General features: G+C 41.6%; 1 protein-coding gene and 1 pseudogene across 2 annotated transcripts in view; both read right to left on the bottom strand.

Moving 5' to 3' along the window:
• The window catches only part of JAM3 (junctional adhesion molecule 3), a 74,116-nt gene extending 49,283 nt beyond the window's left edge, over positions 1 to 24,833 (bottom strand). The window contains 2 exon segments of the mRNA XM_077964733.1: positions 24,625 to 24,755; positions 24,757 to 24,833. Coding sequence (XP_077820859.1) covers positions 24,625 to 24,755; positions 24,757 to 24,833 — 208 coding nt within the window.
• On the bottom strand, positions 1,921 to 2,586 carry LOC694182 (ATP synthase peripheral stalk subunit d, mitochondrial pseudogene; annotated as a pseudogene). The gene has a single exon (XR_091625.4). The product of XR_091625.4 is annotated as an ATP synthase peripheral stalk subunit d, mitochondrial pseudogene (transcript).
• Positions 24,834 to 25,550: the final 717 nt, after the last annotated feature.

Below are 25,550 nucleotides of genomic sequence, written 5' to 3'. Positions count from 1 at the left end.
TAAATTTTTGTATTTTTAGTAGAAACAGGGTTTCACTATGTTAGCCAGGATGGTCTCAATCTCCTGACCTCGTGATCTGCCTGCCTCAGCCTCCCAAAGTGCTGGGATTACAGGTATGAGCCACCGCGCTGGGCCTGTTAGAACAAATCTTAGTCAAAAGTCCTCATGTGCCAATAAAAAATAAGAGTTTTTCATATTTGTATTAGTATATGCAAACAGATCTTTAGAAGATATTCCTAACAGGCGTATTTCTCCATTTAGACTGCACCATTCTCTTACAAAACCTAACTTTAGTAAGTGGGGAAACAACGTTGGTTTACTTTCTCTCTTTGAACTTTTTTGCCTCTCACATGTTTGACAGACCTAATGCTGACAGTTTTCTAAGATTTATTACTGAAATTTAAATTTAACACAGCACATGAAAAAAAGAGTCCAATATTACACTTTCATTCACTACATTAGACTTTCAGAATTCACTACCAAGTATATCTTTTAACATGTGTGTGATGTATGAAGGAAGCAGACTCCTGCCTATTTCTTCATTCATTAATATATTCACTCATTTATTCAACAAACATTGAACATTATTGCGCACCTAGCAGGTACTATATTTGGGCCAAGAAATGCAATGAACAATTCCTACTCTCATGGTCCCTGCCTTCTAATAATACACAAATAAACAACACACTAATTATACATATATAATTAATTGTAATTGCAATAAATACTATAAAAGTATAGGGGTCCACAAAAGTGTATAATAGGGGGTGCGAATCTGAGAGATCAGGAAAAGTTTCCCTCAGGAAGTGACACTTAAGATGGAATATGATGAATAAGCAGGGTTCAGCCATATGCAAAAAGGTGGCTGCAGAGCATATCACATGCGATGGGCAGCACATGCAACAGCTCTGGGCATGTGTGGGAAAATGAAAGCAAGCCAAGGGAGCAGAACTACATTGAGCAAGAGGCAACTGGAGGGAGGGAAAATCGGAGCAGTAATAAGCAGCTCAAGGCTTTGGGCTTTGTACCAAGAGCAACAGAAAGCCCCTAAAGAATTCTCAGCAAGAGAATGAAAAGAGTAGCATACTTAATTATATTTAGAGTATGAACTCAATTATTTTTTAAAATGTACAGAAATGATAGTAGATATATTACAAATATTGAATTGTTGCAATGTTTCCCTAACATAGAAGGATTATGAATAATTATTTTTCTTTATGTATACTTTTCAAGCTTCCCAAATTTATACTATCCATAAATTCTGACAGTTAAAGAAAAAAACAAAAAAACCCACGCCCTCAAACACAACACTGGAGTAGCTCCCTTCTTCCCTTGCCTCAGGGAACTTTTCCATCCATTGCACACATTTATTTGCATGATACACCCTTGAATCCAGACTTAGTCGGCTATAAATTCTAAGTGACAACTCATCTATGCCCCTGCACTTCATCCACTACCAAAGCTGTAACTCAGATGACAACTTTTTTTTTTTTTTTTTGACACAGGGTTTTACTCTGTCACCCAAGCTGGAGTGCAGTGACACAATCGTATCTCACTGTAGCCCTCTACCTCCTGGGCTTACCATGCCTGGCTATCTATCTATCTATCTATCTATTTAGAGATGGAGTCTTGCTCTGTCACCCAGGTTGGAGTGCAACGGCACAATCTCGGCTCACGGCAACCTCCACCTCCCAGGTTCTGGGAAGGGATTCTCCTGCCTCAGCCTCCCAAGTAGCTGGGACTATAGGTGCATGCCGCCACACCTGGCTAATCTTTTTTTTTTTTTTTTTAATTTTTAGTAGAGACGGGGTTTCACCGTGTTGGCCAGGATGGTCTCAATCTCCTGACTTCGTGATCCACCCACCTTGGCCTCCCAAAGTGCTGGGATTACAGGCATGAGCCACCGCGTCCAGCCCTTAATTTTATTTTTTGTAGAGATGGGGGTCTCACTGTGTTGCCCAGGCTGGTCCTCAGATGACCACTTGTGTGTGTGTGTGTGTGTGTGTGTGTGTGTAATTATTATTTTTAATGTCCAGAATGTGTAACACAAGGGCCAGAGCTTCCTCCTGGACTCAATTTTATAAATTCTCGATTGGTTGGTGAGGCCAATAGGGATACTTTTTCTTGTCTAATTTGGTTTCCAGAAAAGCTTAGTTCAAGTCCTCAGTGGTCATCTGATCAAGTGGAATTAAGTTCTTTATCTTCTCCATCTGTTTCTCATATTCTACAATCCGGGCCTTTGAGAGAGACACCCACTCAGCACTAGATTTCACATCTTCTTTTTCTTCGGCATCCACCTGGGCAGTATATTTATCCTCTGGCACAGGAATCTTCAGGGCATTAAACTTCTTCTCAAAGTCATCCACCAAGCCGGCCTTGGCCACACTGGCCTTGTAGTAAGCCCAGTCGATAGCTGGTGGATTCTCAGGTAAAGCAGCCAACCTGGAGGTGAGGGTCTCATTCCAGGACTTCAGGGAAACAGCAATGGCCTTTTGGTTCTGGGGTATGATCTCCGCAAAAGCTACCCAGTCAATGGTTTTTAGAGCAAGTTTTCGCCCAGCCATCTTGGGATCCTTCACCGACCCTCGATGACCACTTTTAACTGTGGTTCGGTTCTAAGCCAATCCACAGTGTCTCTCAGTTCCATTACATTTCTAATGGAAAATGCCACTGACACTACTGATGCCCAATGAAAAGAACGAACACTGTAGGAATCTTAACTAATACATTAGCTTAAGGTAGTTTATAATGTACTTAAGAGGAGGAATAGAAAAACAGCAAGTAAACCTAACCGTGGTGCATAGTTACTCCAAATGTCTGTCTTCATTTGCAAACTCAAGTTTGGGACTTGAAATTCTTTCATATTGTGTATGTATACATGTTCAGAATCTTATTACGTAACAAGCCAATTATACCTGAGTTCAAAGATTTAAATAGATTTTTTTTTTAAAGCACCTTACCTTCAAAGCAAAGCATTTCAGGTTTTCAACACTGTAGTAGTTTGCAGTTTTCAAAAGATAGACAACTTTGTTACATGGCTGTCAGCGAAAAGATTCTGCTAACCAGACCACACTGAAATATAGAAATGTTCTCAGCAAAGAGCTTGAAAGCACTCCAGGATCCAGATGTTCAGGCTACTGCCCCTAACTTTAAAGCACAGCACTTACTTAATAGTTTAAAGCTTTCCTACCTATCATTCAGTTTATTTTCTGACAACTACTTTTACTCAGCTTGCTTGTTCTCATCTAGGTTTCCTTTTGTATATCTTCCCCTTCATGTTCCCAAGCCAAAAGTGAACTTCCATATATTGAAAACCTATGATACTGAAACATCAGATATGGAATTAAACAACCAAACAAAATGTACTAAGTGCTGCTTAGTAAGTGTGCAGAATTTGCCTTTATTAAAAACCATAAACTGGGAAGTATATAAAGAAAGAATGGGAGACACAAGGAGGTTCAGCATACACCTAAGGCAGCAGGTTGATTTATTTGATAAACAGACATCCAATTCCAGAGACCCTCTAGTGCTCTTCACTAGCACGGAACTCCACAGTTTTCAATGTCCCACAGATCATATCCAACTTACACTCACCCTCTTCACTAGCACGGAACTCCACAGTTTTCAATGTCCCACAGATCATATCCAACTTATACTCACCCTCTTCACTAGCATGGAACTCCACAGTTTTCAATGTCCCACAGATCATATCCAACTTACACTCACCCTCTTCACTAGCATGGAACGCCACAGTTTTCAATGTCCCACAGATCATATCCAACTTACACTCACCCTCTTCACTAGCATGGAACGCCACAGTTTTCAATGTCCCACAGATCATATCCAACTTACACTCACCCTCTTCACTAGCATGGAACGCCACAGTTTTCAGTGTCCCACAGATCATATCCAACTAACACTCACCCTCTTCACTAGCATGGAACGCCACAGTTTTCAATGTCCCACAGATCATATCCAACTTACACTCACCCTCTTCACTAGCATGGAACGCCACAGTTTTCAATGTCCCACAGATCATATCCAACTAACACTCACCCTCTTCACTAGCATGCAACGCCACAGTTTTCAATGTCCCACAGATCATATCCAACTTACACTCACCTACACGGCTTATAATGGCGAACTGACACCTCCCAAACCATCCATTCCAACTGCTCTTAATAAATGTTGCCCAAGCATTTTGTAAGCATTTAAGGATGAGGAAAGCAATGTTTCTTTACCAAGGTATGGTAAGAGCTTTGGGGGTAGTAAAATGGAAGCAGGTGGGTAATACATCATCGGTAAATGTAGAGAATTTGTCAATCATTGTTTTGGTGTTGAAATTTTAAACATATGCCACTGCTTTTGGAATGGAATGAAACTCTGAATTTAAGGGGAAAGCTGGAGAGACGGGTTGGCAGTATATTAATAAAGTTGAGTTCTAGTCCTGATCCCACCACTTAATAGTGATGTGATTTAAAGCAGGACTGAACATTCCCAGGCCTCAGCTGCCTCTTGCTGAATCCTGTCTTACAGCAGTGGTTCCCAACTGGGATACTGCCACCCATGGGACATCTGGAGATGCCTGCAGCCATTTTTAGCTGCCATAACTGGGATACTGCTACTTGTATTTAGAGGCCAGAGACGTTACTAAACATCCTACAATGCACAAGACAGCCTCCACAACAAAAAATTATCCACTCCAAATGTCAACAGTGCCAAAGCTGAGAAACACTGGTTTACAGAATACCGTTAAGCTCTAAGATTCTATAACCTATATGTCTATGCAAGTTAAGAGGGCCAGGTATCTGCTTTATGGGTAGAAAGCTTAACATAAAGGGATTAAGTAACTTGCTGAGATCATAGTGTAAACCCATATGGCAAAACCTGGGTCTCCTGATCATCAGCCCAACTACAGAGTGACTAGATTTGGCCTCTAGGACAGTTCTTTCTTCCAGAGAAGTCTAACACCAACCTGTACACATAAGAAGAGGAAGGTTTTTAAAAAGTACCTTATCTAGCTAGGTATGTAACAAGGCAGAGTCCAAGATTTTGCTCTCCAATGAGTGCCGCTAACTTTCAAGTAATAATAAATTCTTCCAGATTCTAAAGACTTCAACTAACACTTTCAAATGAATATGAATAGAATCCACAAGAAAGAGCTGGGAGGTCATGATTTTATGTTCATAATGCTTTGGTTTAATGCCTAAGCATATGGTTTCTTTCAGCATTTCTTGAAAAATATATACTCTCTGATTCTTAAGCAGAAATACTTTATTTGTTGATTTCTTTCATACTGTTCCCTACTTTTTCCTAATATGCAAAAAAAAGTGTGTGTGTGTGTGTGTGTGTGTATGTGTGTGTGTATCTCATTCATCCTAACACTTCATGGCACAATAATCTCAGGACATTAAATTTCTGTTGCTTCATTTTACTAAGAGTGTTTGGGAAAAGACAATATTAAAACTCTTGGCCAGGTATGGTGGCTCACGCCTGTAATCCCAGTACTTTGGGAGACCGAGGCAGGAGGATTGCTTGAGCCCATGGGTTTGAGACCAGCTTGGGCAACAAAGTGAGACCCTGTCTCCACAAAAAAATTAAAAAATTAGCTGGGCATGGTGGTAAACCCCTGTGGTCCCAGCTACATGGAAAGTTGAGACAGGAGGATTCCTTGAACCCCAGGAGTTCAAGGCTGCAGCAAACCGTGTTCTCCAGCTTGGGAGACAGAGCAAGACCCTGTATCAAAAACCAAAACAACAACAACAACAACAAAAAAAACACTCACACACTTTCTAAAAATTGAAATAAGAAAACCTCTTGGGTGGACACAGCCTATGGAACCTGGAGTCCTATCTATTTACATGGCATTTTCTTGTCCTGAACTCATTCATTCTTAATAGCTATTTATTTAATAAGCTGTTTATTTTGTATGTAAACTCACTGATTTGTACTGGCAGCTCTTTTACTTAAAAATATGCTGGAATTTCCACTAAAGCCTCTTATTATTCAAAGTTTGCTAGTTCAGGCATGAAAATTTCCCTTAGGCATAGGAGATCTAATCTTTTCTACAAATATCACTGAACCACTTTTTAAATCCAAGAATGTCAAAGAGAAATTTTTCTTCTTTACTCATGAAACTTAAAACCAGATTTTTGTTTTCTTTAAAAAAAAAAAAAAACCAGGATAATCATCTGTCCTCTAGATAAAATATTTTTCCAATATAGGAAAATAGATTTTAAAACTTGCTATCTCATCTAACTAAGCCATAAGGGGAGCTTTTTAAAGAGAAGGTTATTGTAAATTAGAATTGTAACCTATAGTTTTGAAGAACCAGAGGACTCATAATACTTCAGAACTCAGAAGGAATAAAGCAAAGCAGAGAATAATATTTTATATTTGCATAATATTTTATAACTTAAAATTCTGTTTACACACACAATCTTATTTGGTCCTTGTAATGATTCTGTAAGGCGGGAATTACAATCACCTTTCTGCAGATTAAGAGGATAGGGCTCAAATATGTGAGGAGATTATTACAACCTCAAAACTACAAAGCATCAGCAACCAAAGCAGAACCCAGGTCTTCTAACGCCAAATTATTTTAAAATAAAGATAAAGAAACACACAAACTAGTCCACGGCCTCTCACCTGTCAAAGCTATAATACGTTTGAACAGAAACACTTGTCAGCCCTTCCAAAAGAGCCAGTGAAGTACCTGCCCCACTCGCAAACCCACAACTAAAGAAGAGAAACTCACGTCCTTACACTGTGATGTTCTCTCATCAATGAGTATTTGTATATATACGATGTTCCAAATATTACACGACACAGAAGACAAGCTTCCTGTCCTCAAGTCACAGACTATTTAGAGCCAAGATACACACAGAGGAATTGCATATTGCCATTAAAGATTTAAATTAGTAGGTCAATACAACAACAAATGATATGATTCAAGGAAGACTATGACTGGGGTAGTCACAGTGGAGCCTCCAACAGGAAAACAAACATGAAGTTATGAATATGAAATTAGGTACAAAGAATGTTTGTTAAGAATGAGAACAGAAATCACAAAAATATTACAAATTTTAAAAGCTGGCAACACAAAACAAAATTTAGAAAAGTAACAATATGTTTATTAATTCCTTAGTCTCTATAATGTTTGCCACATATTTAGGATCTTTGATCACCTCACCATATGCCCATGATTTTGCAATACTGTCTAGGAAATAATAGTTAAGACTTTCCTTTAACGTGGTTAATCTTAAAATTTAATATTAACAGCTTGGAATGGTTTCTTTCTACTTCATAACTCATTATTGAAAATCATGCAGAGTTTTAAGGACCACTGTTAAATCTGGGGCATTTCAAGTTTTCTTGTAGTGTGGCTAATCCTAAATACCCTTTGACATAAGAAAACTCATAACCTGGTTTTTCAACCACATCCACACTGTCATGGCATTACGGGGGCTTGCACTAGCATTCATGGTAGGCCCTACAAATTCATGTTACAAACCTAGGTGAGTCAAATAAGATGGCAGAGTATTCCTGGCAGCCATTCCAACACCGAGATGCCCAGCAATAGCAACTATACACAGCAGTGGCTGTGGACCACGTAAGTTATCCCACTAACCCAAACTGAATATGCTCCCAATTCGAGTTCCCTCGGCTGGGAAAAAAGCCAGTGGCAATTTAATACTACCCAACATGAAGAGAAGAATGACACAGGGAAGAAAAGTGGAAGAAGAGAACCATCTTAACTGACCACAGCTAAAGCATCTTATTTTGAAAATTTGAGGACACAATGCTAGGTGAAATCCAGGGTCTTGTAAGTGGTTCCTTTGTAAGCGAAGGGCTCTAAAACTGGTTAGATGGGCTTCCCTTTAAATCTGCCTCTGAATAATTAAGAACCAAACGAACTGTAACATAATAGTAATGGAAGTAGTGGCAGGAGCAACAGTAACAGTAAATCTCTACCACATATTGATGAAAAACAAAACCTGAGAGCTTACTACTATGACAGGTACTCTGCTAAGCACTTCACATGAATTAACTTTAATTTTACTGTATTAATTTTATTTTAGTGTCATTTTTGTTATTTTTAGACACTCTGACAGATTTATACATAGTCACTATTTTGTAAAACAACCCTACAAAGCTACTTTACATTATTACTACTCTTTTATAGATAAGGAAATTGACTTCAACAATCACACAGCAGAGCTGAGACCGAACCCTAGGTCTATCTATGCTCGTTCACGACAGGAATTCAGAAGAGGAAGAGACCACCTCAGTGAAGAGATCCACTGAAAAGGCTTTACAGACAGGTGTATGAAGCTGGATGTTGGGGAATGAGTTAAGAGATGAACAGAAAGACAAGATGACGACCTGCATTTGAGGCAGATGGGCCATGATAACAAAAGAAGAAAAATGGAAATGCACAGGGTTATTCAGAAGACAGTGACAGAATAAATCTACAGAGCCAAAGACCGTGCTACAAATCCTGTGATCCCCCAGTAGAAAACGAATTAAAGTCTTATGACCCATGTTCTCCTTATTATGTAGCCATAAGCTTTCTTTTACATAGAAAAAAGAGAAAAAAAGAATATTTCTTTAGAGTCCAATTCCATCTCCCCAGTTCTCTATGAAAGGGCAGATGCAAAGAGCGTGCAAAGAATTGCCCCATCTCTGTCACCTGGAAAGCCAGATCCAGTGATTTCTGCCTTGATGGTAAGGTGATTTCCACTGGAAACTGAGGTTTTACACCAAGCATGTCACGTCATTATCCACTACAGAGGAGGTACAGAAAAGGACCCATCATGGAGGCTTAAAATCAGAGCCTCTAAACTCCAGCTAGTTTTCTTCCTCAAGGTTTCATTAGAAGAGGTTTTTTGTGTGGTTTTGTTTTTTAATGTGAGCTAAAAGGTGCTGTTCACACATGAGAATAATGACAACTAAAGTTTTAACAGATTTTACGTACTTTGCACGTAGGAAACGTACTTGACAAGAAAGGCACAGAAAGTAAAATCTGTGAGTTCAGGAGAGATCAAAACAAAAACACTCCTCCTCAAAAAGTTACCCGACTCTGAACTCACTTGAAGGAATAGTTTTTTGCAATTTGCAAACAGCATGTGGGATATTAGCCCCAGGGTCGTAAAGGAGAAAATATTTGTTCTGGCTTCCATAAAATCCAAATCCCTCACCCAACGTTACAAAAACCTCCTCTCCCCACTATTGTCTATGTTGGACAGAGAGAGAAAGAGTGAGGGAGAAAAAGGGAACGACAGGGAGTGATCTGCTGTAAACGGACACCAGAGCCGGATGAAAGAGGAATTCCACCAATTTCATCTCAGCATTTTGTTCTATTTTTCATATGCCTTAAGTCTGCACAAGCTGTACTAACAGGATGAAACACTGTGAAAATCACAGAAGTAAGCATCTCTAAAATTACATGCATAATCTGTTTTCAATTTAAATCAAAGTCTCATCTCTGACCTACCTCTAGAGAGTAACTTAAGCTGGAAATATATATAGAAAATGATCAGATGTTTGACACTAACAGTCATCACCCACAAAATAGAGAAGTCAGGCTTCAACAGAATTCATGAAAAGAATAAATAAGAGAATAACATAATGCTTTTGCATACCACTCTTGAAGTTTACATGCAGTTAGCATCTATTTCAGCAGACACTCTAAAAATACGTGTCCTCTATAGGGATCCTGGGCCCTAAAGCAGGCTTCTCAACCTGAGGTGGTGCATAAATGGTCTTCTGGGGGGGTTACAAATCCCCCAAAACAGTATATAAAACTTTCCATGCATATGCATTATATTAGTCTGTTTTCATGCTGCTGATAAAGACATACCCAAGACTGGGCAATTTACAAAAGCAATAGGCTTATCGTAGTTACAGTTCCACGTGGCTAGGAAGGCCTCACAATCATGGCAGAAGGTGAAAGGCACATCTCACATGGCAGCAGACAAGAGAAGAGCTTGTGCAAGGAAACTCCCCTTTCTGAAACCATCAAATCTCATAAGACTTATTCACTATCACGAGAACAGCATGAGAAAGACCCACCCCCATGATTCAATTATCTCCCATCGAATCCCTCCCACAATATGAGGAAATTACAGAAGCTACAAGATGAGATTTGGGTGGGGACACAGAGCCAAACCATATCATTCCACCCCTGGCCCCTCCCAAATCTCATGTCCTCACATTTCAAAACCAATCATACCTTCCCAACAGTCCCCCAAAAGTTTAGCTCATTTCAGCATTAACTCAAAAGTCCACAGTCCAAAGTCTCATCTGAGACAAGTCCCTTCTGCCTATGAACCTGTAAAATCAAAAGCAAGTTAGTTACTTCCTAGATACAATGTGGTACAGGCATTAGGTAAATAAAGCCATTCCAAATGGGAGAAACTGGCCAAGACAAAGGAGCTATAGGCCCCATGCAAGTCCAAAATCCAACAAGGCAGTCAGATCTTAAAGCTCCAAAATGATCTCCCTTGACTCCAAGTCTCACATCCAGGTCACACTGATATAAGAGGTGGGTTCCCATGGTCTTGGACAGTTCCCCACCTGTGGCTTTGCAGGATACAGCCTCACTCCCCGCTGCTTTCACAGGCTGGTGTCGAGTGTCTGTGGCTTTTCCAGGTGCATGGTGCAAGCTGTCAGTGGATCTATCATTCTGGGGTCTGGAGGATGGTGTGGCCCTCTTCTCACAGCTCCACTAGGTGGTACCCCAGCAGGGACTGTGTGTGGGGGATCTGACCCCACATTTCCCTTCTGCACTGTCCTAGCAGATGTTCTCAATGAGAGCCCCACCACTGCAGCACACTTCTGCCTGGACATCCAGGCATTTTCATATATCCTCTGAAATCTAGGTGAAGGTTTCCAAACCTCAATTCTTGACCTTCTATGCACTCACAGGCTCAACACCATGTGGAAGTTGCAAGGCTTGGGGCTTGCATCCTCTGAAGCCATGGCCTGAGCTCTATGCTGGCCCCTTTCAGCCATGGCTAGAGCAGCTGGAATGCAGGGCACTGAGTCTACAGGCAGCACACAGCACAGGGACCCAGGGCCCAGCCCACGAAACCACTTTTTCCTCCTAGGCCTCCGCGCCTGTGATGGGAGGCTTGGCTGTGAAGGCCTCTGACATGCCCTGGAGACATTTTCCCCATTGTCTTGGGGATTAACATTTGGCTCCTCGTTACTTATGGAAATTTCTGCAGCCAGCTTGAATTTCTCCTCAGAAAACAAGATTTTCTTTAATATCACATTGTCCAGCTGCAAATTTTCTGAACTTTTATGCTCTGCTTCCCTTATAAAACTGAATGCCTTTAACAGCACCCAAGTCAACTCTTGAATGTTTTGCTGCTTAGGAATTTCTTCCGTTAGATATCCTAAATCATCTCTCTCAAGTTCAAAGTTGCACAAATCTCTATGGCGGGGCAAAATGTCACCACTCTCTTAGCTAAAATATACCAAGAGTCACCTTTACTACAGTTCCCAACAAGTTCCTCATCTCCATCTGAGGCCATCTCAGCCTGGATTTCATTATCCATATAACTATCAGCATTTTGGTAAAAACCATTCAACAAGTCTCTAGGAAGTTCCAAACTTTCCCACATTTTCTTGTCTTCTTCTGAGCCCTCCAAACTGTTCCAACCTCTGCCTGTTACCCAGTTCCAAAGTCACTTCCACATTTTCAGGTATTTTCAGTGGCACCCCATTCTACTGGTACCAGTTTACTCTTTTAATCTGTCTTCATGCTGCTGATAAAGACATACCTGAGACTGGGCAATTTACAAAAGAAAGAGGTTTATTAGACTTAAACAGTTCCACATGGTTGGGGAGGCCTCACAATCATGGCAGAAGGTAAAAGGCACGTCTCACATGGCAGCGACAAGAGAAGAGAGCTTGTGCAGGAAAACTCCCCTTTTTAAACCCATCAGATCTCAAGAGACTTACTATCACGAGAACAGCACGGGAAAGACCCACCCCATGATTCAATTATCTGCCACTGGGTCCCTCCCACAACATGAGGAAATTACGGGAGCTACAAGATTTGGGTGGGGACACAGAGCCAAGCCATATCAAGCATAAAAGCACTTTTTGGAGGAGTCCATAGATTTCATCTTTTCCTATAAAGTAGTCAAAACCTAAGCTATTTCACTGACGTTACCCCAAGATCTAAAACTGTCTGGCAAATAAAAGATTGAGATTTTTTTTTTTTACTCAGCCACTGCTTTAGTGATTCACAGCAAAGGTTCTTAGCTCATTCTCTATCACCAGTGGACTTACCAGCTAGACCAAATATGGTCAGAGTGAAAACTTCATATCTGATGCTTACAAATCAGATTGAATTAAAAATAGCAACCTAACCAATTGGTTATCCATTTTTTCTTCCTGGTAAACAAACACAGGAATTCTTGAAACACTAGATCTAGTAAGTAAAGCTGAGATTGGATTAAGAAAATGTGGCACATATACACCATGGAATACTATGCAGCCATCAAAAAGGATGAGTTTGCGTCCTTTGTAGGGACATGGATGCAGCTGGAAACCATCATTCTTAGCAAACTATCACAAGAACAGAAAACCAAACACCGCATGTTCTCACTCATAGGTGGGAACTGAACAATGAGATCACTTGGACTCAGGAAGGGGAACATCACACACAGGGGCCTATCATGGGGAGGGGGGAGGGGGGAAGGATTGCATTGGGAGTTATACCTGATGTAAATGATGAGTTGATGGGTGCAGCACACCAACATGGCACAAGTATACATATGTAACAAACCTGCACGTTATGCACATGTACCCTACAACTTAAAGTATAATAATAAATAAATAAATTAATTTAAAAAAAAAAAAAAAGAACAAAAAAAACCCAACAGTTTTCTGAATAAATTTTTCCAACCTTTCAGGATGGAGGAGGGCTTCAAACCAAGTTTACCTGCCTAAAAAACACACCTAAACTTTCAGAAGAGGAAGATATTTCTGTTGACCACATTTTCAAAACCTTCAAGTGCAATTATAATTAACAAATATGAACTAATTCAATTAATCAGTTATAAATTTATACGCCTACAAAGTCACTCCTTTGGATCTAAAACTCATATACCTAAGGTGGGTTAGCTGATAAGAAAGGGAAAGAAGTGTGGATGTTTTGGTGGTAGTGTGAGAGAGGTTGGGTTTAAATTACTTTCAAGTGATTTGGATTACAACCAATATTATTTCCCCAAGGTCCAAAAAATGAATCACATGCAAAGCTAGGAAATGAATCCAAAATGCCTAACACCCACGATACTGTGCTCTTTTTTTCACCCAGAAAACTATCTGAAAGGCTGCAAACAACACAGCCTTCCAGAGATGCAGTGGGTGGTTTTTGTCCACACAGTACATCGGATGGCACCTTTCAGTAAACCAGCACTTCATCCTGTGGAGAACGGAATCTTAGATTTCAGCTGGAAAGCTTGGTAAAGTTACCTTTGTACTTTGTCCCTGAATGTCTTCATCTATAGCTATTACTAGTAGACTAAGTAGGTGCTGTTTCAGGTGGCTGTCTAGTGTGGAATAGTTGTAATTCTCCAAATTTTAAGTTAATGATAAATGTTTGCTTTTCAGACAAACTAATTCAAGGACAGAGATTATAGCTATAGAGTTGGGCATATTTTTTAAATAAGAGAGCCCCATCTTTAAAGCAGTGATTCTTAGGGAGAGACATACAACCCCAACCCTCAAGAATATCAGAACTTCCTGGGGGTGTATGCAATGAAAAAAACAGCAAATATTTAAGTTCATAATTTTGTTTTGTTTTGAGAAGGAGTTTCCCTCTTATTGCCAAGGCTGGAGTACAATGGCGCGATCTTGGCTCACCACAACCTCCACCTCCCAGGTTCAAGCAATTCTCCTGCCTCAGCCTCCTGAGAAGCTGGGATTATAGGCGCATGTCACCACACCAGGCTAATTTTTTTTATTTTCAGTAGAGAGAGGGCTTCTCCATGTTGGTCAGGCTCGTCTCGAACTCCCGACCTCAGGTGATCTACCTGCCTTGGCCTCCCAAAGTGAGCCACTGCACTCGGCCCATAATTTTGTATTTAAAAAAGGAAAACAAAAACATTACCCTTACAACAAGAATAGTTAAAGAAGAGTGTGTGACTCTTCCATTAACGAGAGGGGGAACAGGTGAAGTAAAGTTGCTATTCCTGTTTTCAGAAGTGTAGCTGATTAGGTGCCACGAAGGGCCCTTCTGCTCCAACAATGAGATCCTGCAAAAGTCAGTTTTTACTCCACATCTCACAAGGAAGTGGGGGAATCTTTAAAAGGACAAACTGATACAGCTGTAGGCTAAAACCAGAGAGCAGAAAGATGGGTGAGGAGTGTTAAACTGAGAGCAAAGGCTCATTTTAACACTTCAGTGGGCCGGGCACGGTGGCTCACGCCTGTAATCCCAGCACTTTGGGAGGCCAAGGCAGGCAGATCACCTGAGGTCAGGAGTTTGAGACCAGCCTGGCCAACATGGCGAAACCCCGTCTCTACTAAAAATACAAAAATTAGCCAGGTGTGGTGGCAGGCGCCTGTAATCCCAGCTACTTGGGAGGCTGAGACAGGAGAATCGCTTGAACCTGGAAGGTGGTGGTTGCAGTGGGCCGAGATCATGCCACTGCACTCCAGCCTGGGCAACAGAGTGAGACTCCAACTTAAAAACAAACAAACACACACTTCAGTGGGGACACTGAGCCCTTGGACCAGCAGAAAGGCAGGTAAGAGGAAAGCAGGGCCTGAGATTTTGAGGTAATGCCAGAGATCCTGAAAGAGCTAGTCACCCCAGAAAGAGGCTGTCCTGTCACTCAGTGGAAGGCCGCACTCTCAAGAAAAACCATCCTTGGCCAGGCACAGTGGCTCACACCTGTAATCCCAGCAGCTTGGGAGGCTGAGGCAGGTGGATCACCTGAGGTCAGGAGTTCAAGACCAGCCTGGCCAACAAGGTGAAACACTGTCTCTACTAAATGTACAAAAATTAGCCAGGTGTGGTGGCAGGCACCTGTAATCCCAGCTACTCGGGAGGCTGAGGCAGGAGAATTGCTTGAGGTTGCAGTGAGCCAAGACTGTCACTGCACTCCAGCATGGGCGAAAGAGCAAAACTCCATCTCAAAAAAAAAAAAAAAAAAAAAAAAAAAAAGCATCCTTGGCATAGCAATATCCAGAATCTATAAGGAACTTAAACAACAAGAAAAAAACAACCCCATTAAAAAGTGGGCAAGACATAAACAGATACTTCTCAAAAGACATGTATGTGGCCAATACACATACAAAAAAATGCTCAACATCACTCATCATCAGAGAGATGCAAATCCAAACCACAATGACATGCCATCTCACACCAGACAGAATGGCTATTAAAGAATCAAAAAACAGGCCGGGTGCAGTGGCTCGCGCACGTAATCCCAGCACTTTAGGAGGCCAAGGTGGGCAGATCACCTAAGGTCAAGAGTTTGAGACCAGACTGGCCAACATGGCAAAACCCTGTCTCTACTAAAAATACAAAAATTAGTTGGGCATGATGGCAGGAGCCTGTAATCCCAGCTACTTGGGAGGCTGAGGTAGGAGAATCGCTTGAACCCAAGAGGCAGAGGTTCCAGCGAGCCAAGAGCATACCATTACACTCCAGCTTGGGCAACAGAGCAAGACTCCATCTCAAAAAAAAAAAAAAAAACCAATAGATGTTAGTGAGATTGCAAAGAAAGGAGAATGCTCATACTGTTGGTGGGAATGAAAATTAGTTCAGGCCCTGTGAAAAGCTTGGACACGTCCAAAAGAAAAGTTTGGACATTTCACAACTAAAAGCAGAACTACCATTCAACCTGGCAATCCCATTACTGGGTATATACCCAAAGGAAAAAAAATCAGTCTATCAAAAAGACACACGTACTTGTGTGTTTATCACAGCACAACTGACAACAGCACAGACATGGAATCATGCTAGCTGCCCACAAATGGTGGACTGAATAAAGAAAATGTGGTGGCTCATGCCCATAAACTCAGCTATTTGGGAGGCTGAGCTGGAAGGACCACTTGAGACTGGGAGTTCTAGACCAGCGTGGGAATATAGTGGGACCCCGTGTCTAAAAAAGTTAAATAAATAAAATAAAAAATAGTTCCCCAGGTGTGGTGGTGCATAGCAATAGAAAAACAAAAGAGAAAGCATCCTTGGGTTAGGCCTAGATTTTCATAGATTAATATCAACCAAATATCCATTTATAATACAAGCAAAGAAACCACCATATGTACAAGTCATAAGAAATAACAACAGATTTAGATCTCTAAGAACTTCAGATATTTGAAATATCACATATGGAATATAAAACAGCTGTGCACACAATGTTTTAAAAATCTGAAAAGGAGTAAGCCAGGTGTGGTGGCTCACGCCTGTGATCCAGCACTTTGGGAGGCCAAGGCGGGCAGATCACCTGAGGTCAGGAATTCGGGACCAGCCTTATTAACATGGAGAAACCTCGTCTCTACTAAAAATACAAAAATTAGCCAGCATGGTGGCAGCCGCCTGTAATCCCAGCTACTCCAGAGGCTGAGGCAGGAGAACTGCTTGACCCCGGGAGGTGGCAGTTGAGGTGAGCCGAGATCACACCACTGGCTCCAACCTGGGCAACAACAGCAAAACTCCATCTAAAAAAAAAGGAAAGGAGTAAAAAAACTAAGCAAGCAAAAAGCGACTCAATTATAAAAAGAACAAAGCAAAATTTTAGAAATGAATAATATAATTGGTGAAAAAACTCTGGGCATTGGTTAAATAGTAGGTTAGATATGGTTGGAAGAAGTAGTTAAGCTGTAAAACAAAAATGAATCAAGACCCCAGAATAGCACAGAGAGAGAAGAACACAAAAAAAATGACAAAAAGGTTAACAGTATTGGAGGACAGAATGACTACATATGTTTAATCGCAGTCACAGAAGGAAAAAATTAAGCAGGTAGAAGCTAGGTGATATTTGAATAGATAAGAACTGAGAATTCTCAAGAAAGAAAGAAATTCACAGGAATACAAACCACAACATATAACAAGTAGAATAACTGAAAAGAAATTCAGGCAGGGCATGCCTATAATCTCATGCACTTTGGGAGGCTAAGGCAGTAGGATCCCTTGAACTCAAGAGTTCAAGATCAGCCCGGGAACATAGTAAGACCTTGTCTCTACAAAAAAATGTTTAAAAAATTAGCCAGGTGAAGTGCTGCCCATCTGCAGTCCTGGCTACTTGGGAGACTGAGGCAGGAGGATGACTTGAGCCTATGAGGTCAAGGCTGCAGTCAGCCGCGATGTACCACCACACTCCAGCCTGGGCAATAGAGCTAGACCCTGTCTGAAAAAACAGTAAGAAGAAAGAAAGAAAAGGAAAAGAAAGTCACCCTATACACCTTGTAGTAATATTTTAGAATGCCAAAGACAAAGAAAGGATTTTAAAGTAGCTGGAAAGAAGACAGGCAACCTAGAAGACCAAAGATATGAATGACTACAAACATCATAACAGTAATAAATGGAAACCAGAAAGCATATGTAGTCCAAGCTCTAGAACAAAATAACTGTCAACCTAAGATTATGTATCTAGCAAATCTTTATTTCAAGAACAAAATTAGCCATATTTTCAGATATAAAAAACTAGTTCAACATTAAGAGACCTACACTGAAAGAAGTTTCCTTGAACTATTCTAACAGCTTCCTAATTGACCTCCCTCTCCAATCTTCTCTAATGTTCCTAAAACAATTCTGATCATGTTACTTTCCTGCTTGAAACTGCCAGATGAATTTCTAGACCCTATATAATAAAGTCCAAATTTCTTAGCTGGGCATTGAAAGTGCTTTACAATGTAGTTACTCGCCAATGTTCTCTTCGATGGACAATCTGCCTCTTCAATTTACTAGCTGTGACCTTGGGGCAGGTAATTAGCCTACCCAAGCCTAAGACTCAGTATCTGTAAAATGATACCTCTAAAACTGCTGAGACCAACTACAATAGCTCAGATGGTATGGACTGAACGTATGTGTCCCCACAAAGTTCACATGATGAAACCCTAACCCTAATGTGATGGCATTAGGAGGTAGTGCCTTTGGAAGGTAATTGGGTTAAATGAGATAATGAGATGAAAACTCCATCATGGGCTTAGTGCCCTTATAAGAGACTCCACGGCTCTCTTTTTCTCCACCATGTGAGGACACAGCAGCATGCAAGCCGGGAATGGGGCCCTCATCAGGAACCCAATCTGTAGGCACTTCATCTTGGACATCCCAGGCTCCAGAACCCGTGAAATAAATGTCTTATTTATGCCACCCTGTTTGTGGTATTCTGTTATAGAAGCCCAAGCTCACTAAGACCCCAGCTAGAGCAATAAGCACAATGCTATCACATAGTTTTCAGTAACTGGCAGGTGTTATCATTATAACTCACTCATCCCAAAATACAACATATGCATTCCCAAGTCCATGCCTTTGCCCAGTTTCCTCCACTTTCCCATCCACACTCCTGTCCCTCCCAAATCTATACTTAAGTCAGTCAAATTATCTGTACAAGTCCAGCTCCTTCTTGAAATTCTCCTCTACCAGGTCAGCCCAGACAGAGTAAGTGCTCACTTCTAAACCCACAAGATATTTACCCAAATGCTGCTCTGTTATTTAACTAAACTATATGTTCCCTCTGGTAAAGGAAAGACATTATCTTAAGTTCTCCTGTTTTGCCCACGGAGTGCTTTACTGCCATGAAAATGGAGACTACCAAATAAATATGGATTGGCTGATTAAGTTTCAGTACCCTGACAGAGATGCTTTAAAGGAAAAACATGCCCACCCCCCACAAAAAAAAAAAAAGCAGCTGTCTGGATTTGTTGCATTGTCTCTCAGCTTCCAGACAGCTGCACTTCATTCTAAAGACACTAAATACGTTCCTTAGAGAAAGACATCCAACAAGGAAGTCCATGTTGGGCAGGAAGAAGCGACGGGGCACATCAGCTGACAGTGTGCTTCAGGAAGCATCTTTCAGAGTCCAGTTTCAATACAAGTCAATTGCACCCTGTATTTTTATCACTCAAGAGGAAGAAAACAGAGATCTTCCAGGGGCTGCCACAGAGTAGGTGCTCCGTAATTTTTGGCTTGCTTTGAACAGGTGAACCAAGGCCATTACTCAGATCATTTTGTCTGTGTGTTCAAAAAGAAGTGGGGAGGCGGTAATCTCGGCAGCTCTCAGTTTTCCAGCTAACCATTTGCTGAGGACACCACAGCTGACTCCCCCACCCAAAAGTCAGTGGCAACTAATCTCTCAAATGAGTCACAAAGAATACATTATCAAGAAACTGAACTTCCAGTCAGCCACTCCTTCATCCAATGTGGCTGATATTAAGAAGCTAGAAAAAGGCACAATCCACATGCTATCACATTAAACAAACAAATTACATTTTCCCATTACTAGTGCCAAATTTAAAATTCCACTATTGCATCTACTGGAAGCCAAACCAAGATGCAATTTTTTTCATTACACAAAAAATATCCTCATTAAATAACGTTTAGAAAACAGACAAAGGAATAAAAGAATCAACCAGGAAAACCAAAACAACGAAAAGCAGAAAACAATTGGCTAGAACACTTCCACTCATAAACAGCCCCATCAACATTCTGGTTCCTTTTCATCCTGTTTTTCCCCCAAGCATGGATGTTTTGTGTAATTGTAACCATACAGTCTATACTAGTACACCTGCAGCTTGTGTCACTTAATGATATCATAAGCATTTCTCCATCTTTTTCTCCTTCTTAACCTTGCACAAAAGCAGATGGCAGAAAGATTCTGAAATTAAACCAAGTCAATAAATTCTTACCATTCTCTTTCTTCCACAATAACTACTGTAGTAAAAACTGACACTTTTCCGGAAGTTCCCAGGGCCACTAGAAATAAGATGTTTTTTTAAAAAATGCCTCGACACAAAGAGTGTCTAAGAAATGTTTGCTCACTTTCAAGTGACAAAGAGACACAAACTGAATATTTACTAGAATCACCTCTGGAAAGATAGAAAAAATCAAATTCAGCCTCTGTTACCAACAAATTTTTTATTGTCATTGAGAAGATACAGTACGCTCACACCTAACAATTAAAGCCCAATGTAAACTGCAGTCAGTTACCCTGACTCTAAGGGCTGGCGATGTTTTACTCATTTTGCAACCCTAGCACACAGAACAGTGCCTGACACATCATAGATACTCAATAAATGGCTGTTGTACTAAACTGAACTAAAGGCTATGATCTAAGCTTATTTAGAGATAGGAAGGATCACTGTGGGCTGTGGGCTGAGGCTGTCAAACACAGCAGATAGTATGAATATGGCAGAATTTGATTTTGGCAATAATTTTCAGGAGGAAGGTTGAACCATAGAAACCTCGGGAAACTCTGGAAATGAAAGATAACTAAGAAAAAATGTTCACATAGTCCTAACTGTATTAAATAGTTTGATGTCTTTATACAAGCAGCACTGAAACCTCTGGGGTATGTATTAACTAGTCATGGGAAATGTAACATACAACACATAACAGATACTACTTAAAACCAAAAGAAACTCACCAACACAAAACACTACAGCATTCCTGGGACATCAGAAACACGGGCTAACTCTCAGGAGGCTTTCTGTGTGCCACGCCAAGAAGCAAAGAGACAGTCAATTAAGGCTTTAGCTCTCCATATACAGCACCACAGTGGATACTGTCCTTGCTAAACTAGGTGTAAAAGAATGTGCTTACGAAAACTTTCAGGATCTCTTTACACTCCAGTGAAGCTATCTGCATATACTGCTAGAATTCTGAAACTATATACAAAGATCTGAAATTTGCATTCAACTTTAACAGCGTAACATTCACACCACCTGACTATAAACATACCACTTCCCTCCCCCGGTCCCCGAGACAGAGTTTCACTCTTGTCCCCCAGGCAGGCGTGCAGTGGCACAATTTTGGCTCACTGCAACCTCTACCTCCCAGGTTCAAGTGATTCTCCTGTCTCAGCCTCCAGAGTAGCTGGGACAACAGGCGCGCACCACCACGCCCAACTAATTTTTGTATTTTTAGTAGAGACAGGGTTTCACCATGTTGGCCAAGATGCTGTTGATCTCCTGACCTTGTGATTTGCCTGCCTCGGCCTCCCAAAGTGCTAGCATAAGCCACCGCACCCTGCCAACTATAAACATATCTTAAAAGAGAATCCAGCTGGGCACAGTGGCTCACGCCTGTAATCTCAGCACTTTGGGAGGCCAAGGTGGGCACGTCAGTTGAGGTCAAGAGTTCAAGACCAGCCTGGCCAACATGGTGAAACCCCATGTCTACTAAAAATAATGCAAACATTAGCCAGGCAAGGTGGCACGCATCTGTAATCTCAGCTACTCGGGAGGCTGAGGCAGGAGAATGGCTTGAACCTGGGAGGCGGAGTTTTGCAGTGAGCTTTGCAGTGAGCTGAGCTCACATCACTGCATCAGAAACTCTGTCTCAAATAAAAAAAAAAAAAATCCAACTTCACCACTAGGGTATTCTTCAGCAGACTCCATACATCCTAACTTCATTCACACATATTTTCCTTTCTTTTATTACATTTGTGCTTTTAAAAAATTCAAAGAATTTATGGAGAAGGAATTTGCTAATATCACATCTCTAACAGCTGCTAGTTGAATGTACTAAATCCATAGCTGTGTCTGTTACATTGTGGTCAACTTATACTTGATGAAAGTCTGGTTGCTTTCAAAAGAATTGATTTAAACCCGCCCCATGGAGTTTCCTTAAAAACAAGTTCCATAGAGCTTAGGGGTTGTGTGGATAATTCTGCCTGGATGTAATACTGCAATTACTTACGATTAAGTATCTCTAGTACTTATCCATTCAGTCTCCATAGCCTGAAGCACTGAAGCACAAATGCCCATCAACAAGTCATGTGGGAATGAGCAGCTGATATAAAGTACTGCATGCTTTCAAGACAGGTGTTCTTTGTTTTTTTAAAAACATACATACAAGTCTGACAACGATTATAGCTGCCAGATAATTAAGAATTAGAACAATACAAAAGAATATGCCATTCTAAAAAAATGTTACTGGAGTCCAAACAAACGCAAATAAAAGAATTAAACATTTTTTCAAAAATTTCCCAGAAATTTTGATTTGCAGATTTTGACGTGCTTCAGCACACAAATTGTCTTATCTGAAGAATGAAAACTGTTACTGTTTTAATTCTAAATAAGGCACTTCCTCCAGAATATCAAAGATTTGGAAACCTAACACTAATTAGTACACAATCATTCAAAAGAGACATGTGGCATAACATTTGTAAAGCTGAACCACACCTGTCATGAGTCAACAAAAGAATATTTTATATACAAACCACATAGTGTTGAAAACTTGATAATTTGTTTAAACTGATCCATTAAAAGAACTCCACCGTCAAATGGAATAATACAAAAAACTAAAAATTGGATTAACAGAAGTAATGAAGGATTTCCCATTTAAAACGCAAAGGATATTACTCCCTACAAGGGTCTGAATCTCTCCATACTTCTCTTTCTTCATCCACAAAAGGGCACAATAATAGTAACAACCTCTTAGTTATCAAGATTAAACAAATTAGTACACATTAAATTCTTGTAACAGAGCCTGGCAAAGGGTAACCACAAAAGAAATGTGTGCTATTATATCAAGAACCAAAATTTTTAAAACGAAAATAAATTGTAATAGCAATTGAGAATAATCATGAAAAATAAAAAAGACACAGTTGTCACGACTTCTGGAAGAACAGTTTTAGGGTATGCTTAAAGCATAAACCAAATAATGGAAAAAGAGCCCCCTACTAAAAAAAGATAGCTACATGCCTTGCAAGTGGATTAATACATCCTATCACCTCGATTCTCTGTCATTAGTACTAGTTTGCAAAATTCGATTCTACCTCCTATGCTCTGCATGTAAATCCCAGCCCCTACTAGCAAAAAAGCCACAAAACTAGTCCCTTAGGGGAAGGAAATCAGAGGTTAAGGGTATGTGAAGCTCTTCGCATTTTCTAGTTTTATTAACAAACTACCAAGTTGAAATTCATTCCTGAGCTAAACTGCCAAATGCTTCTGCAACAAAAACTGCAAACTTTCACGTGAACAGATCTTTTCAACAATAGAGAGTTGTTCCAGGCTGTGAATAGGACAGTGTCAGTGTGACCAACACAGCGGGTGCTGGACATTCCTGACACCCTTGTCCCCTGGCTAGCCTTTGATCACTTATCTCCCAACTGCATTTGGTTTGGGGAATCACTTTCAGGCAAAGTATATAGACTTTGCCTTAGCGTGTATCATCTACACGCTAAAACTCATCTTTTGTCACAGAGCCCATCACGAGCATCCCATTAGCATAAAGCACCAAACACAGGAATGCTTTGTTTTCCAAAATCTGTCCACCTTCACTCCTAAACAGTCCCTCCGTGTTTTAATTTGTATATTCTGTAAAACATCATGGGATGACAGTGGCAACTCAATTAAATAATAAAATGACCTAAGAACCGAAAAAGGTCCTGGTCTGGTTACCTGCGGATGGCTGCCAAGGGAAAAGTGTGGAGTACTGCTTTAGGTAAATATGAGGTTGAGGCTTCACTGCTTACTTAGAATGCAGCCTTGGAAAGCAGACTAGACTTGACTCTGAAAATAGATTAATGAAACCTAACCTCACAGAGTTGCTGAAAGGAGTAAAGGAAATAATGGCTCCAAAGTGCCTAGTAGATAGTACACGCTCACTAAACGAAAGCTATTTTAGTCCTCTGTACCACTGTCCAGGAAAATGTGGATCTAATGAGAATTCCAAACAGAGGGAAAGAAAATTGACAAAACTCAAGTTTATTAGTGTGTCTTGGTCAAACGCCCCGAATGCTATTTCCGGATAAGGGTCTGCGTGGTCTCCTCGGCCAGGACAGAGACAAAAAAGGTACTGGATTGATATCCATTTTATTTCTGCAAAAGAAAAGCAGCTCCTTTGTTTGTGTCGAGTCAAACGAACTGCAGATCCCCAGAAGGCTGTGCCCAGCAGCCCGCCGGGCCTCGGAGCTCTACCTCGCTGCTCCTCGGCGACGTCCCCCGCTCACCGTCCCCTCTGGAGAGCACAGCACTGCCGCGCAGGGTCTTCCAGCAAGTTCCAGCGCCCACGCCGCAGCTGCCGCGCTCCCTCCAGAGGGCCGTGCCCACCGCCCGGGAGGGCCCCACGCCGGGGACGAGCCCACCGCCCAGCACAGGACCCCGCCCGGGAGGAGCCCGCCCCCGGGGTCCGACGGCTGTCCGGGGCCGACTCACTGCCTGGGACGCGCCCCCACCCCAAATTAGCTCCCCGCCCAGGTCCCACTGCGGCCGTCCCGGGGCCCCTCCTGCCCGGCCCCGCCCAGCCAGGCCCGAGTCCCAGCCCCGCTGCGGGAACGCGGGCGCGCGCCGCCCCTCCGGCCCGGGACCCCGGGCGCCCTCGGAGCCGGGACCGCTATTCTCTCCCGGACCGGCTCCAGCCGCTTCGGCCCGCTCTGCTTCCGTCGCCCCCAACCCTAGTCTCCCAACAGCGGAAACGCGCACACTCACCCCTGAACAGCAGCAGCAGGACGAAGTCGGGCAGCCGAGCGCAGAGCCGGAGTCGCGGCGGCCGCCTCAGCGCCATGTCGAGGGGAGCTGAGGGGCCAGCGGCCGCGCGGCGCAGCTTGTAGTCCCCGCGCATGCGCCCAGCCCGCCAGGACGCCGCGACCCGCCCCAGTTACCATGGCGACCGCCGGGCCCAGCCGAGCCGGCACCATGGTGACAGAGGAAGCTGAAGTCTGGTTGCTTACGGATGCAGCGATGCTCTGGACCGGCACATGGGTTCTCTTTCAACGGACTTGGCGGGAGGAGAGTAAAGAAGTGTGTCCAAGAGTGAAGCAGGGTATATTTCTATAGTTATAGAATAAATCCATCGCAACAGGTCGGAGAAGGAACACCCCTTTAAAATTTGGGAAACAAAGTATTTCTTATTTTACAAATAAGGGTGCAGCCCAGTTATCTTGGAAGCTTTATTGCCTTCACATCTTTTGGGCCCCCAATTCCAAATGTGATGGAAGGAAAAGAGCTGAAATCTGCTTAAAACATAAGCAATACATACATTATACAATACATAAAAATGATGTCTTGCTAAAATAATTTGTTTCTGTGGTAGATCAAAAGCATGATGGTATACCCAATAGTTTATTCTGCAGAAAAGCAGACTAATTATTTGCTCTGATTCCTGAATACTGGGAGATGGCAAAACCAGGGAAGAACAGGTAAGATGAGGACAAACAGGAAAAATGAAGAGAAGGATAAATTGAAGCAGAAATTAGATCTAAAAAAGCAGGAGTATTTAAAGTCTCACGTAATACTATGGAAAATACTTGAAAAGCTTGTATTTTAGCAAGTATAGAAAGTACACCTCCAATGTTCCCAGAAACAACAATCTAGCAACAATTCTCAATATAATTGTTAGCAAAATAAGCCAGTTT

This window comes from Macaca mulatta, chromosome 14 (genome assembly GCF_049350105.2).
Source record: "Macaca mulatta isolate MMU2019108-1 chromosome 14, T2T-MMU8v2.0, whole genome shotgun sequence".
NCBI classification, from domain to species: domain Eukaryota; kingdom Metazoa; phylum Chordata; class Mammalia; order Primates; family Cercopithecidae; genus Macaca; species Macaca mulatta.
The sequence above is the reverse complement of the archived record's forward strand: the minus strand, read 5'-3'. Positions and strand labels throughout refer to the sequence as shown.